This window comes from Mizuhopecten yessoensis, unplaced genomic scaffold, assembly GCF_002113885.1.
Source record: "Mizuhopecten yessoensis strain PY_sf001 unplaced genomic scaffold, ASM211388v2 scaffold11103, whole genome shotgun sequence".
Classification (NCBI taxonomy): Eukaryota; Metazoa; Mollusca; class Bivalvia; order Pectinida; family Pectinidae; genus Mizuhopecten; species Mizuhopecten yessoensis.
In genome coordinates this window covers 1059007-1072770 of record NW_018408881.1, presented here as the reverse complement: position 1 = coordinate 1072770, position 13764 = coordinate 1059007, and the positions used below count along the sequence as shown (strand labels likewise).

Sequence of the window (13764 nt, the reverse complement as noted above, 5' to 3'; positions counted from 1 at the left end):
AACTTGATGACGTTACTCTCACAAACAAGTGACGTAACAATCAATACCTGCTCCCAAGAGAAGATAACTCTGCATTACGCAAAGACGGAATAGCTTACACAAACACAACGTATTGCTGGAAATTTGAGGTGATTGTTTCTTCTTTAACAACGACAATGTTTTCATACGTCTTAAAAATATTCTGTTATTAATATATAAACCTGAGATCACAATAGCAGTATAGCTTACTACATGTTGTTAAAATAGACATTCAAATTTATATTAAATATTGTAATATTAATTGTTATTTGAATGTGTGATTTTCATTTACTATTGTATAAACATGCATAGTTGAACAGGTGTCATGGAGTCGTACAAACTGTCTCACAAAACATGGTAATAATTTCATTTACCATCCTTATACACTAAAACAGAAACTCTCATAAATTATTCTACAATTATTACTTTCTTCATCAGGAGATTTTCGGAAGATCTGTCGAAAGCTTGGTGGTTTGGAAGGAAGCACAAACAACAAAACAGCCATCAGTACGGCTGGACACGAATCACCAACGTATCTGTAACAGTAATTAGATATCAGTAGAGACAGGACCTACCATCTTATCATGTTATCCATATCTGTAACAGTAGTTAGATACCAGTAGAGACAGGACCTACCATCTTATCATGTTAACCAAATCTGTAACGGTAGTTAGATATCAGTAGAGATAGGAGCTACTATCTTATCATGTTAACCATATCTGTAACGGTAGTTAGATATCAGTAGAGACAGGAGCTACCATCTTATCATGTTAACCATATCTGTAGTAGGAGTTAGATATCAGTAGAGATAGGAGCTACCATCTTATCATGTTAACCATATCTGTAACAGTAATTAGATATCAGTAGAGACAGGAGCTACCATCTTATCATGTTAACCATATCTGTAACAGTAATTAGATATCAGTAGAGACAGGAGCTACCATCTTATCATGTTAACCATATCTGTAACAGTAATTAGATATCAGTAGAGACAGGAGCTACCATCTTATCATGTTAACCATATCTGTAACAGTAATTAGATATCAGTAGAGACAGGAGCTACCATCTTATCATGTTAACCATATCTGTAACAGTAATTAGATATCAGTAGAGACAGGAGCTACCATCTTATCATGTTAACCATATCTGTAACAGTAATTAGATATCAGTAGAGACAGGAGCTACCATCTTATCATGTTAACCATATCTGTAACAGTAATTAGATATCAGTAGAGACAGGAGCTACCATCTTATCATGTTAACCATATCTGTAACAGTAATTAGATATCAGTAGAGACAGGAGCTACCATCTTATCATGTTAACCATATCTGTAACAGTAATTAGATATCAGTAGAGACAGGAGCTACCATCTTATCATGTTAACCATATCTGTAACAGTAATTAGATATCAGTAGAGACAGGAGCTACCATCTTATCATGTTAACCATATCTGTAACAGTAATTAGATATCAGTAGAGACAGGAGCTACCATCTTATCATGTTAACCATATCTGTAACAGTAATTAGATATCAGTAGAGACAGGAGCTACCATCTTATCATGTTAACCATATCTGTAACAGTAATTAGATATCAGTAGAGACAGGAGCTACCATCTTATCATGTTAACCATATCTGTAACAGTAATTAGATATCAGTAGAGACAGGAGCTACCATCTTATCATGTTAACCATATCTGTAACAGTAATTAGATATCAGTAGAGACAGGAGCTACCATCTTATCATGTTAACCATATCTGTAACAGTAATTAGATATCAGTAGAGACAGGAGCTACCATCTTATCATGTTAACCATATCTGTAACAGTAATTAGATATCAGTAGAGACAGGAGCTACCATCTTATCATGTTAACCATATCTGTAACAGTAATTAGATATCAGTAGAGACAGGAGCTACCATCTTATCATGTTAACCATATCTGTAACAGTAATTAGATATCAGTAGAGACAGGAGCTACCATCTTATCATGTTAACCATATCTGTAACAGTAATTAGATATCAGTAGAGACAGGAGCTACCATCTTATCATGTTAACCATATCTGTAACAGTAATTAGATATCAGTAGAGACAGGAGCTACCATCTTATCATGTTAACCATATCTGTAACAGTAATTAGATATCAGTAGAGACAGGAGCTACCATCTTATCATGTTAACCATATCTGTAACAGTAATTAGATATCAGTAGAGACAGGAGCTACCATCTTATCATGTTAACCATATCTGTAACAGTAATTAGATATCAGTAGAGACAGGAGCTACCATCTTATCATGTTAACCATATCTGTAACAGTAATTAGATATCAGTAGAGACAGGAGCTACCATCTTATCATGTTAACCATATCTGTAACAGTAATTAGATATCAGTAGAGACAGGAGCTACCATCTTATCATGTTAACCATATCTGTAACAGTAATTAGATATCAGTAGAGACAGGAGCTACCATCTTATCATGTTAACCATATCTGTAACAGTAATTAGATATCAGTAGAGACAGGAGCTACCATCTTATCATGTTAACCATATCTGTAACAGTAATTAGATATCAGTAGAGACAGGAGCTACCATCTTATCATGTTAACCATATCTGTAACAGTAATTAGATATCAGTAGAGACAGGAGCTACCATCTTATCATGTTAACCATATCTGTAACAGTAATTAGATATCAGTAGAGACAGGAGCTACCATCTTATCATGTTAACCATATCTGTAACAGTAATTAGATATCAGTAGAGACAGGAGCTACCATCTTATCATGTTAACCATATCTGTAACAGTAATTAGATATCAGTAGAGACAGGAGCTACCATCTTATCATGTTAACCATATCTGTAACAGTAATTAGATATCAGTAGAGACAGGAGCTACCATCTTATCATGTTAACCATATCTGTAACAGTAATTAGATATCAGTAGAGACAGGAGCTACCATCTTATCATGTTAACCATATCTGTAACAGTAATTAGATATCAGTAGAGACAGGAGCTACCATCTTATCATGTTAACCATATCTGTAACAGTAATTAGATATCAGTAGAGACAGGAGCTACCATCTTATCATGTTAACCATATCTGTAACAGTAATTAGATATCAGTAGAGACAGGAGCTACCATCTTATCATGTTAACCATATCTGTAACAGTAATTAGATATCAGTAGAGACAGGAGCTACCATCTTATCATGTTAACCATATCTGTAACAGTAATTAGATATCAGTAGAGACAGGAGCTACCATCTTATCATGTTAACCATATCTGTAACAGTAATTAGATATCAGTAGAGACAGGAGCTACCATCTTATCATGTTAACCATATCTGTAACAGTAATTAGATATCAGTAGAGACAGGAGCTACCATCTTATCATGTTAACCATATCTGTAACAGTAATTAGATATCAGTAGAGACAGGAGCTACCATCTTATCATGTTAACCATATCTGTAACAGTAATTAGATATCAGTAGAGACAGGAGCTACCATCTTATCATGTTAACCATATCTGTAACAGTAATTAGATATCAGTAGAGACAGGAGCTACCATCTTATCATGTTAACCATATCTGTAACAGTAATTAGATATCAGTAGAGACAGGAGCTACCATCTTATCATGTTAACCATATCTGTAACAGTAATTAGATATCAGTAGAGACAGGAGCTACCATCTTATCATGTTAACCATATCTGTAACAGTAATTAGATATCAGTAGAGACAGGAGCTACCATCTTATCATGTTAACCATATCTGTAACAGTAATTAGATATCAGTAGAGACAGGAGCTACCATCTTATCATGTTAACCATATCTGTAACAGTAATTAGATATCAGTAGAGACAGGAGCTACCATCTTATCATGTTAACCATATCTGTAACAGTAATTAGATATCAGTAGAGACAGGAGCTACCATCTTATCATGTTAACCATATCTGTAACAGTAATTAGATATCAGTAGAGACAGGAGCTACCATCTTATCATGTTAACCATATCTGTAACAGTAATTAGATATCAGTAGAGACAGGAGCTACCATCTTATCATGTTAACCATATCTGTAACAGTAATTAGATATCAGTAGAGACAGGAGCTACCATCTTATCATGTTAACCATATCTGTAACAGTAATTAGATATCAGTAGAGACAGGAGCTACCATCTTATCATGTTAACCATATCTGTAACAGTAATTAGATATCAGTAGAGACAGGAGCTACCATCTTATCATGTTACCCATATCTGTAACAGTAATTAGATATCAGTAGAGACAGGAGCTACCATCTTATCATGTTAACCATATCTGTAACAGTAGTTAGATATCAGTAGAGACAGGAGCTACCATCTTATCATGTTACCCATATCTGTAACAGTAATTAGATATCAGTAGAGACAGGAGCTACCATCTTATCATGTTAACCATATCTGTAACAGTAGTTAGATATCAGTAGAGACAGGAGCTACCATCTTATCATGTTACCCATATCTGTAACAGTAATTAGATATCAGTAGAGACAGGAGCTACCATCTTATCATGTTAACCATATCTGTAACAGTAGTTAGATATCAGTAGAGACAGGAGCTACCATCTTATCATGTTACCCATATATGTAACAGTAATTAGATATCAGTAGAGACAGGACCTACCATCTTATCATGTTACCCATATCTGTAACAGTAGTTAGATATCAGTAGAGGAGCTACCATCTGATCATGTTAACCATATCTGTAACAGTAATTAGATATCAGTAGTGACAGGACCTACCATCTTATCATGTTAACCATATATGTAACAGTAATTAGATATCATTAGAGACAGGACCTACCATCTTATCGTGCGTTGTACTGTTAACATATATTTTATTGCAAGGTAATAATAAAAAAAAAGTAATTTCTTCTATAAACATTCTCCAAACAAAAAATATATTCGAAATTACAGATTTTCTTTCATGAATTCCTTTCCATTCCTTTCAATATGATTATTAACTTCTGGGAGCAAACAAAAACGGGCATTTTTATCTTTTAACTTATACAATTGCATCAGTATGGCTTTTTTTTTTTTAATATTTAGTTTTTCAATCTCCAGGAAATGTTCAGTTTCAAACACTTGATGTGTCATCACGCTTGTTGGCCCGGATATAAACATGTCAACGTCCGACCAGAGAATGTTCGTCCCAATGCGAAATTTTTAACTACCGGTAAGTATTGGAAACTGTTTTTTTCCGGAATGACTAAGGCTTTAATAAATCATTTCTAAAACGAAAACCATACATTGCGGGACTTTTATTAGAAACAATAATGATTAACTAATCAAAATATAAACAACAACATATACATATAGCTCTGAATGTAAAAAAGTTATCTACGCTAGACCGGGATTCGAACAACAGACTTCAGATTCTTATAATATTGCACTAACTGGTTGAACTACTTGGTCAACAGAATTTTCCTCGCCAAACTTTGCTATAGTTATTTCCAAACGGAAATTAAGGGGATTTTACTGTATATAGGGAAAACCACAGTGCAGTGGGACAGTGACCCTTAATTAGGTTCGTTTTCTTTTTAAATTTTAGAATTAAATAAATATCGACTCAGATGACTATGATGTACGACGGTCGCTCTTTTTGGAACCTCTGTCTCACATACCAATTGACATACTGAAATTTACATATTTTTTTCATACAGCAATTAATGAAATACACTATCTACATTTTTTCCTACTTTGCAGGGAACAAAGCTCCCCAGCCAGGAACAATTTGTGGATTCCGTGTGACCCACAGCACTGCCAGCATTACAAAATCAATTAGCACAATGGCCTCTGCAAATCTGTAATTAAAATTTATTCTTAAAGAAGTTTGATAGCAGTGAGTTCAGTCATTCGCTATTGTGAGGTACTACTATCTCAGATAATGCAATCTTAACTTTATCATTTAACGTTGTACAGATCATTTTTAACGTCTCAAATTGCATATATCTTTTGTTTTATTTACTATTAAGATACATTACTAGGCAACAGGTACGTATTGCAAGTGTTTCATAACGCACTACCGACTTACGTCATAGGTCCTAAGCTATTGTATTCCTTCAGGAGATGGTATTTCACTAGGTCGTAGGAATTCTTCCTCTTCTTACAAAGGAAAAACCTTCAAAACATTTAGTTACTTAGATATGTAAATATGATAGAAAAAAGTGCATGATAGACATTTTTTGTTCTGTGTCACGAAATGACGTTTTATTATTCTTTTTATAACAACGTATTTACAACTATAATACTTTTGAACCGAGCAAGAGTACGAAATAATGGAATGAATCATAATGGAGATATTAAATAATCAATTGTCACTAAGCGTTACTTTTGAAATACTAAGATCAAGAAAAGTATTTCCAGAAAATGTTATTAATCCATCATATACTTACCCTTTTCCCTCATAATAAACCTGGAGCCAAAGCCAGCAACAGGCAAGACATATGACAGAGAGCGGGAAGCCCACCACCAACCAGTTAGCGAACGTGATGCCTGAATCTATACCATAGTCCTCGAAAAGCCTGTTACAAAATACAACGGCATGAATCCCGTAAGCTATTATTTTGAGAAATTCTTGTGATATATTTTGTTCTAGCGTGTTAACGCTGTGGAATATTTTGTCCTTATGGGTCAGTTTTATACTTTGTCCTTGTGTTTAGACGCTATGGTATATTTCACTCTTGTTTACTGTAGTGTATTTGAGACGCTGTAGTACAAATTGTTTTAATTCAGCTTGTCTGTTAAGAGGGATGTCTATCACATACAGGATAGATGATACATAATATTATAATTTGACAAACTGACATATATCTAGCCTACAAACACTCTTTTGTAATGCAGATTACACATGTTCATACGAGCACAGGGGACAAACTTACTCGTCTGCCAGACCCTTGAAGACAATATTGGGAGGAGTACCAGTGAGAGTAGCAATCCCTCCTATATTTGCAGAAAACGCTATACACATAGCAAACGTCTTGGCGAGATTGACGAAGTCATCATCTTCATTGTCAAGTCGACAGGCTTTGCTAGACTTTGATACATGGTTCAACTCGCTAAAATTATAAATAAAATCCATATCAAATTACAATCTCCATTTAATAGATTATATTGATTAAATGATAGAGCAGAAAATACACTTAACCCTTTCAACACTGCAGACAATAATAGACTCGTCCAGATCAATGCATGGAGGAGTTTACTAAAGTTACTTAGGGGTGAAAGGGTTAAATGTAAGCACAACTTAAGACCACGTATCATGGGATATATTTCAATAGAACTGTGTTTATTACCATAATAAATGTTTAAAGTATGCATTTTAATTCTTTAATACTACAATTTTGCATGTGAAATGACAGCTGTTAAGTATACCATTATCAAAATCTGTCTAATTAACGATTAGCGAGTTTAATAAGAAATGTAGTTCGATATTATACAATTATGGACTTCAGTTTCGGTCTATCCCTGATTTACGGACCTGGGCTTCGGCCTCTGTGAATATTATTCAGACCAGGCCTTCGGCCTCTGTGAATATTGTTCAGACCAGGTCCGTAAATCAGGGATAGACCAAAACTGAAGTCCACAATTGTTTTATTATATGACATTTTACGATAAGATTAATAATTTGTCGTGGCATAAGCATATGGATGGCATGGACCATTTTGGAGTCACAGAGTATAGGACTTCAAAAACAAAATAACATACACAAAAATTGAATTTCAGATTCAATTCATGTGATATTTAATTTCAAGTAAATATTATTTGAACAATTGACATCATCAATATTACCATAGTTAAGAAGTTGATGAGATAATTCATTTGTATTTGAATTCAGTATTGTGAATGGTAACAGATTTACAGACTGGCTGGGGAATTACCTCGGCCTATTTTTAGTAGCGGTCTGTAACACTTTTCTATTTCTAGGTCGAGGTCTGTAACACTTTTCTATTTATAGAACGAGGTCTGTAACATATTTACAGACTCGTCACGTGACGTCACTCCTCCAATCAGGGCTGGGAATTAGCACCAGTCATATAATAACCTCCCTTACTGTATACCTTTCAGTTTCCGGTGCATTCAGAGTCTGTAATTCTGTTGAACTTTCCTTTTTGTCAGTCATTGCTTTATGTTCTGCTCCGTCGCCATTCACGTCTAAGAAATAATCTTTTTAATCTTACATGTCGATCGAACATAGAACTGTTATTATATTACCATTTACACTAACGTTTCCAAAATGCAGATATAGTTTAATTTGAAGGAAGGTCATAATGTCAAAATGATTTTCACTTTACAATCTTTTAAAACATAAATTGAAAGTTGTGTATGGTGGATACTTGTTAATCTAGATAGTATGTTTTCCACAATTTCTATGTATGGTGAATATGAATACTGGATTCGATAATTGAATGTATAACTTAATAATTCGTATCATTACGTTGATTAAGTTTTTCATCAGTGACTGATCAACATTGTTTAAACAGTAAACATGTCACCACCATCTTCAAATGATATTGTAACAAGCTGTAACACTGCTCCCAGAACTGTTCATAGCTAGATAAATGGTGCAGAATATGTGAGACTAATTCTGAATATATTCGTATGACAATTTATAGAAAACTAAAAGACAACAGAAAAGCAACTCAAAGAAATACAAAATCACGTTGGGCTACGTTTTTTCATCAAGAAGTCCAATCATGCAAACATATATTACTGATCTGCCAATAAAATGGATTTTACATTTTTTCCTTTCTACTGGTAACCTTTTTTGCACCAAACAGGTATGAACATTATTTTTGTTACTTACCCACCTTTCTTGATTCTTTGATCTGAGACAATATGGCGTTGAGGATGGGGACCATCATGGCAGTTGTGGCGGTGTTACTCATCCACATAGAAAGGAACCAACAGGGCAGCATGATCCCCAACATCAACCTTACCACAAGAAAAACAGCTAATTATGAATAGGGAATAAATGATTTCAAACACTATCCATTATATGTATGACAGAGCATCAACCTTCCACAGGACAAACGGCACATTATTTGATATAGGATAAAGGATTTCAAGCACATCTCATTATAAGTATGACAAAGCATCAACCTTCCACAGGACAAACGGCACATTATTTGATATAGGATAAAGGATCTCGAGCACACCTCATTATAAGTATGACAGAGCATCAACCTTCCACAGGACAAACGGCACATTATTTGATATAGGATAAAGGATCTCGAGCACACCTCATTATAAGTATGACAGAGCATCAACCTACCACAGGACAAACGGCACATTATTTGATATAGGATAAAGGATCTCAAGCACATCTCATTATAAGTATGACAGAAAACAACACTGCTGCATGATTAAAAAGATCAATCTACCACAGGAAAAACAGAACATTATTTGATATAGGATAAAGGATCTCAAGCACATCTCATTATAAGTATGACAGGAACTAACACCATAGCATGATTAAAAGCATCATCTTTCCAGCAGATAGAAAGCATGTTATTTAACAGAGAAATTAAGTATTTCAAACGCATCCCATTACGTGTATGAAAGAAAAGTCAGCATGATTCCCACAATAAACCTACCAGAGGATACACAACATATTCGATATGCAATAGTGAATAACTAATCTCAAATGCATCCAATATAATGCATTTTTGCATGATGTTTTCTTTAGATGTCCGCTCGTGTTTTTCCGCTTTTGAGATTAATGATTTGGTTTAGATGAGATGAAATAGAGCGTGAGCCGAATAGTATATGTATATTTTAATGCCGATGCAGTATTAGGCATAGAAATGATGAAGAAATATATAATAGGTCATAACAACTTTTAGGTACATTTTTGGTTCCGGTCCCACCAGGGTTAATGCCCTTAGAGCAATTCTTCTGTGCAGGTTCCATTTCTCAACCGCCACCGCTACAATGAGGCTCCCGATAAACAGCATAAGCGTCTCCTGGTGGTCAAGATGTCAAAACATTATATACAAAGACAAAACAGCATTGCCTTAATGTTAACAGTCCAATTAATACTGCAAAACAAAAACAGCATAATGTTAATTACAAAATATTTCCGTGTATTCTTGATTGTTGACTATCTAAGTTTGCGTTATTATTTATTTATTAAGAGAACATTTATCGGAAAATGTTTGATAATCAATTGATGAAATGCATAATCTGTACAATCTCTATTCTCTCTATATCTTTAAATGAAAAATAACTAGAATTATGTCAGTGTGACATTAAAGCCGCTCACCACTTAAAATGTAATTGCTTCAGTAACACGTTGAGCATCAATATCTACTATTATACCTCAGATATGTGTTCTGTATTCTGCTAATTGAAAATCTTGTTGCCTTTTGTATTTCCAAAATCAATCTCCTCTTAAATGATACCTTAAAAACATTTCGCCCTCTCCTCTTTTTTCACCCTCTTTAAGTATGACGCATTATTGTTATTTTCATTAATTAGCATTCTCCAATGATGTGACATGAGCATTTACGTGCAGAATGGCAATCGGTGAATAGATAATAAAGAATAGTTGCATGTTGTGCTTGTGAAATGAAGGATAATTAACAGTAGTGGGAACACATGCATGGAGAAAAGAGACATTGTACTCTTTTTATTTTATTTATTTTTTATTCATATTAATCATAATTATTAATATATGTAGTGACTTTATTTACTGTCATTGAATATAAAAAACCTCACAAATGTTCTTGGAATATATTGGAATTATATTTCTCAATGCGACTTTACCAAAATAAGAGTTATTTCCCTTACACCTGATTGGATACTATTTTGACACGGCGCGAATTATTGTCAAACAACAGCGGCAATTGTGTCATGTTCTTAAATTGTTACATTTCATAAGTAAATACACCAGAAAAAGCATGCTGTGTTACAGAAATGTTTGATTAGCATACACGGTTCACCTATTATCTCGTCTCGGAGCCATTACCGTTATCACGGAATTATATTAGTTATCTAAGTCCGTGCCGTTATCAACCTAAGCACGATATGTCATATCATATTACGTTCCCGTTTGAAACATCAAAATAGAGGTTAAACTTCATCACTCATACGGTTATAAGTATATATATTTACTTCTTCCTCCTACAGACAGCGTCAATGCTCGACAGTCTTTACATGTGTTTTCTCGAATCATGTGTTTCACACGCGTAATACTCGTAGAATCCACCGGAGATAAATATTTTGTTTTCAGCAATTATTTAAAGTATGGATTATTATTTGGAGAAGAGTATCAGAAGACTTTATGTAACCCACAGGTGAGTGTCAGAGATTCTACTTTCTATTTACGCTAAAGAAACTATATAGCGGAAGCATGCAAGACTGATTTATGCGCACGCACCCGGAACGGAAGTGGGACCGTCATTTCGTTCTCTGGACAGAATTAATAAGCCGCTCGCGATCGGCTCTCGCCAAGAGCCATTGCAATGAATTTTATCTGAACGAAATATGTTGGATTTCACAGGTCCGAATTACACAAAAACATATATATTAGGGTTTCATTACATTTGGTATTTACATGTTACAAAGTATATAAAATATAGTTTTACTTACTTTGAAATAACTTGCACATATTTGTGTCACTGGTATGACGCCAAGGATAGGGAATATCAATACCGGTAGTAGTGAGGTTACCGCCAGGGGGAGCGCCTCCGTAACCCAAAAGATTCCAATGACCAATACACCATAGGCACAACTTGCAACCTGGCAAAATAAAAAAACACTGATAATATAAAGAAAACAATTGAAAATCGAAAACTGAAAACACAACTGCACATGAGCTGCAATAAACGGAAACATTGACTATTTCATAAACTAAGATCCGTGAAGTGCAAAAAAGTAATCAATTAATATATACCGAAATACTGACTACGGCGTGTTCAACTTTTCTCGGATTTTGGCAAGAACTGGATGATTATCTCAACACAATATTTAATTTCACCACTCTTGCCGACTTGGCTTTTTCCTGGAGTGTAATTACTATAATGATTTCATCCAATCGTCATTTAACCTCCGGTATTGTCCTAGTTAAAGTCGTACGCATATCTGAACTAGTCTTCGATTGTTTACTTGTAGCGAGGATTAAAACCGTTAAAACATTGTTGAATATCCACTGACAAATTGCATTTCATCCCCTTTATGATATGAATTTCAAAAATTAGATTAGTACTTGATTACAAGGATTTAACAAGGAATGTATGCTAAAAGTAATTTGATTTGTCGTTTTGTATCCCCAAGGTTGTATTAATTATCAACAAGAAACCCATGGTATAAAAGCTGCAAAAGAATAATCATCATTGAGATTTCATCATGCTCAAGTCCCGAAAGCAAACGAAGTTTCTTAATACTATTGTTCTCCTTTTTAATCTTCTCAGTTTTCTCCCGCCACGTGGTTTCCGTAGTTTTTCGCCTTTTTCTTCTTCTTAGAAACTACGGACAGGATACGAACGAAACCTCACGCGAGCATTGGTGGGCTAGTGTAGATTTGCGTAACACGTTTAATTGTTTTGTGTGGTCATCAACATATCCACCATGGTTTATAATTGATTGATACATGTTGGTGTTCGCTAAGGTGATGCCAAAGGTCTTCCGCTTTTTCTGATTTTGCTCCAACTTAGAACTTAATGGTACAATGACAATACACATATTGTTTCTAGTGCATTATTTGTGACTGTTTTGTGCAATTTTTAACGATCCCCGTTTCTACATTATTACATTATTTATACGGGTGTCACCACATGAGTACAACATCAGGACTAGCATAAGTACATCACTATAACACGTCGCTAAATCGCCTAATTGTATAGCTACTATTTTTTCTCGCTAAACTCCGCCAATTTCAACGATACCAAGCAAACGCGAGTACTAGATTATCCAGTGTTGCCCTCAACATTATATTATGTATCATCTGTGTGTGTACCTCGTGTGCTTTAATAGTAATAAATACATTTATCACATACCTGTTGAATCTTGTTATAGTAATACAAGCAATTTTCAGAGCATGAAATACAACGTATTGCACATGCGCGAAATCTTTGTATCGATCTCTACCAAATACGGAAGGTATGTGATAAAAGCAAGACCACACACTTGGTATTTTTCTAACGAACCAGAAAGCACTCATTTATTGCGCGGACGTATATATTAACTCGTGCGCTCCGCGCACTCGTGAATATATTCGTCCGCGCAATACACTCGTGCTTTCTGATTCGTTAGAAAAACACAAGTGTGTGGTCTTGCATATGTATCTACTGTTTTCTTACTGTATGTTTTAGTAAGTATGTTAAGTAATTGTGAGTTTGTGAGTTTTACAATATCGTATATTCATGATGTGCACACACTTGTATGTGAGGTGTGGTACAAACATTAGTCTAAGTTATAGTATTGCAAATGTAGTAAAATAGAAATTAAACGCCTTACCGTATCATCAAAATATACAATGACGGAAAGGGGATGCACATTTCATACTTGTATACATAACGCGATGCTATATTAAATGTTTAGGGTAAAATATGGATTATGAAAACTAAATAAAACTATACATGTAATCGGTAGAGACTGTGTTTAAAATACGTAAGCTCGCGTAAACCTACCGTGTGGTTATTTTAAGACTTGCAGCTTAACCGAAAGTACAGTAAATGTCATAAATCAACAGCGATCACACACTGCCG

At 34.6% G+C, this 13764-nt stretch overlaps 1 protein-coding gene across 1 annotated transcript in view; it reads right to left on the bottom strand.

Moving 5' to 3' along the window:
- Positions 1-13764, bottom strand: part of LOC110465845 (solute carrier family 13 member 5-like) — a 39510-nt gene that overhangs the window by 3825 nt on the left and 21921 nt on the right. Inside the window, exons 2-10 of the mRNA XM_021521947.1 lie at positions 11648-11797; positions 9905-10020; positions 8862-8989; positions 8116-8209; positions 6937-7113; positions 6451-6579; positions 6090-6176; positions 5755-5859; positions 445-554 (exon numbers count right to left, since the gene is read on the bottom strand). Of these exons, the coding sequence (XP_021377622.1) occupies positions 445-554; positions 5755-5859; positions 6090-6176; positions 6451-6579; positions 6937-7113; positions 8116-8209; positions 8862-8989; positions 9905-10020; positions 11648-11797 (1096 nt within the window). The remainder of the gene's footprint in view (positions 1-444; positions 555-5754; positions 5860-6089; positions 6177-6450; positions 6580-6936; positions 7114-8115; positions 8210-8861; positions 8990-9904; positions 10021-11647; positions 11798-13764) is intronic.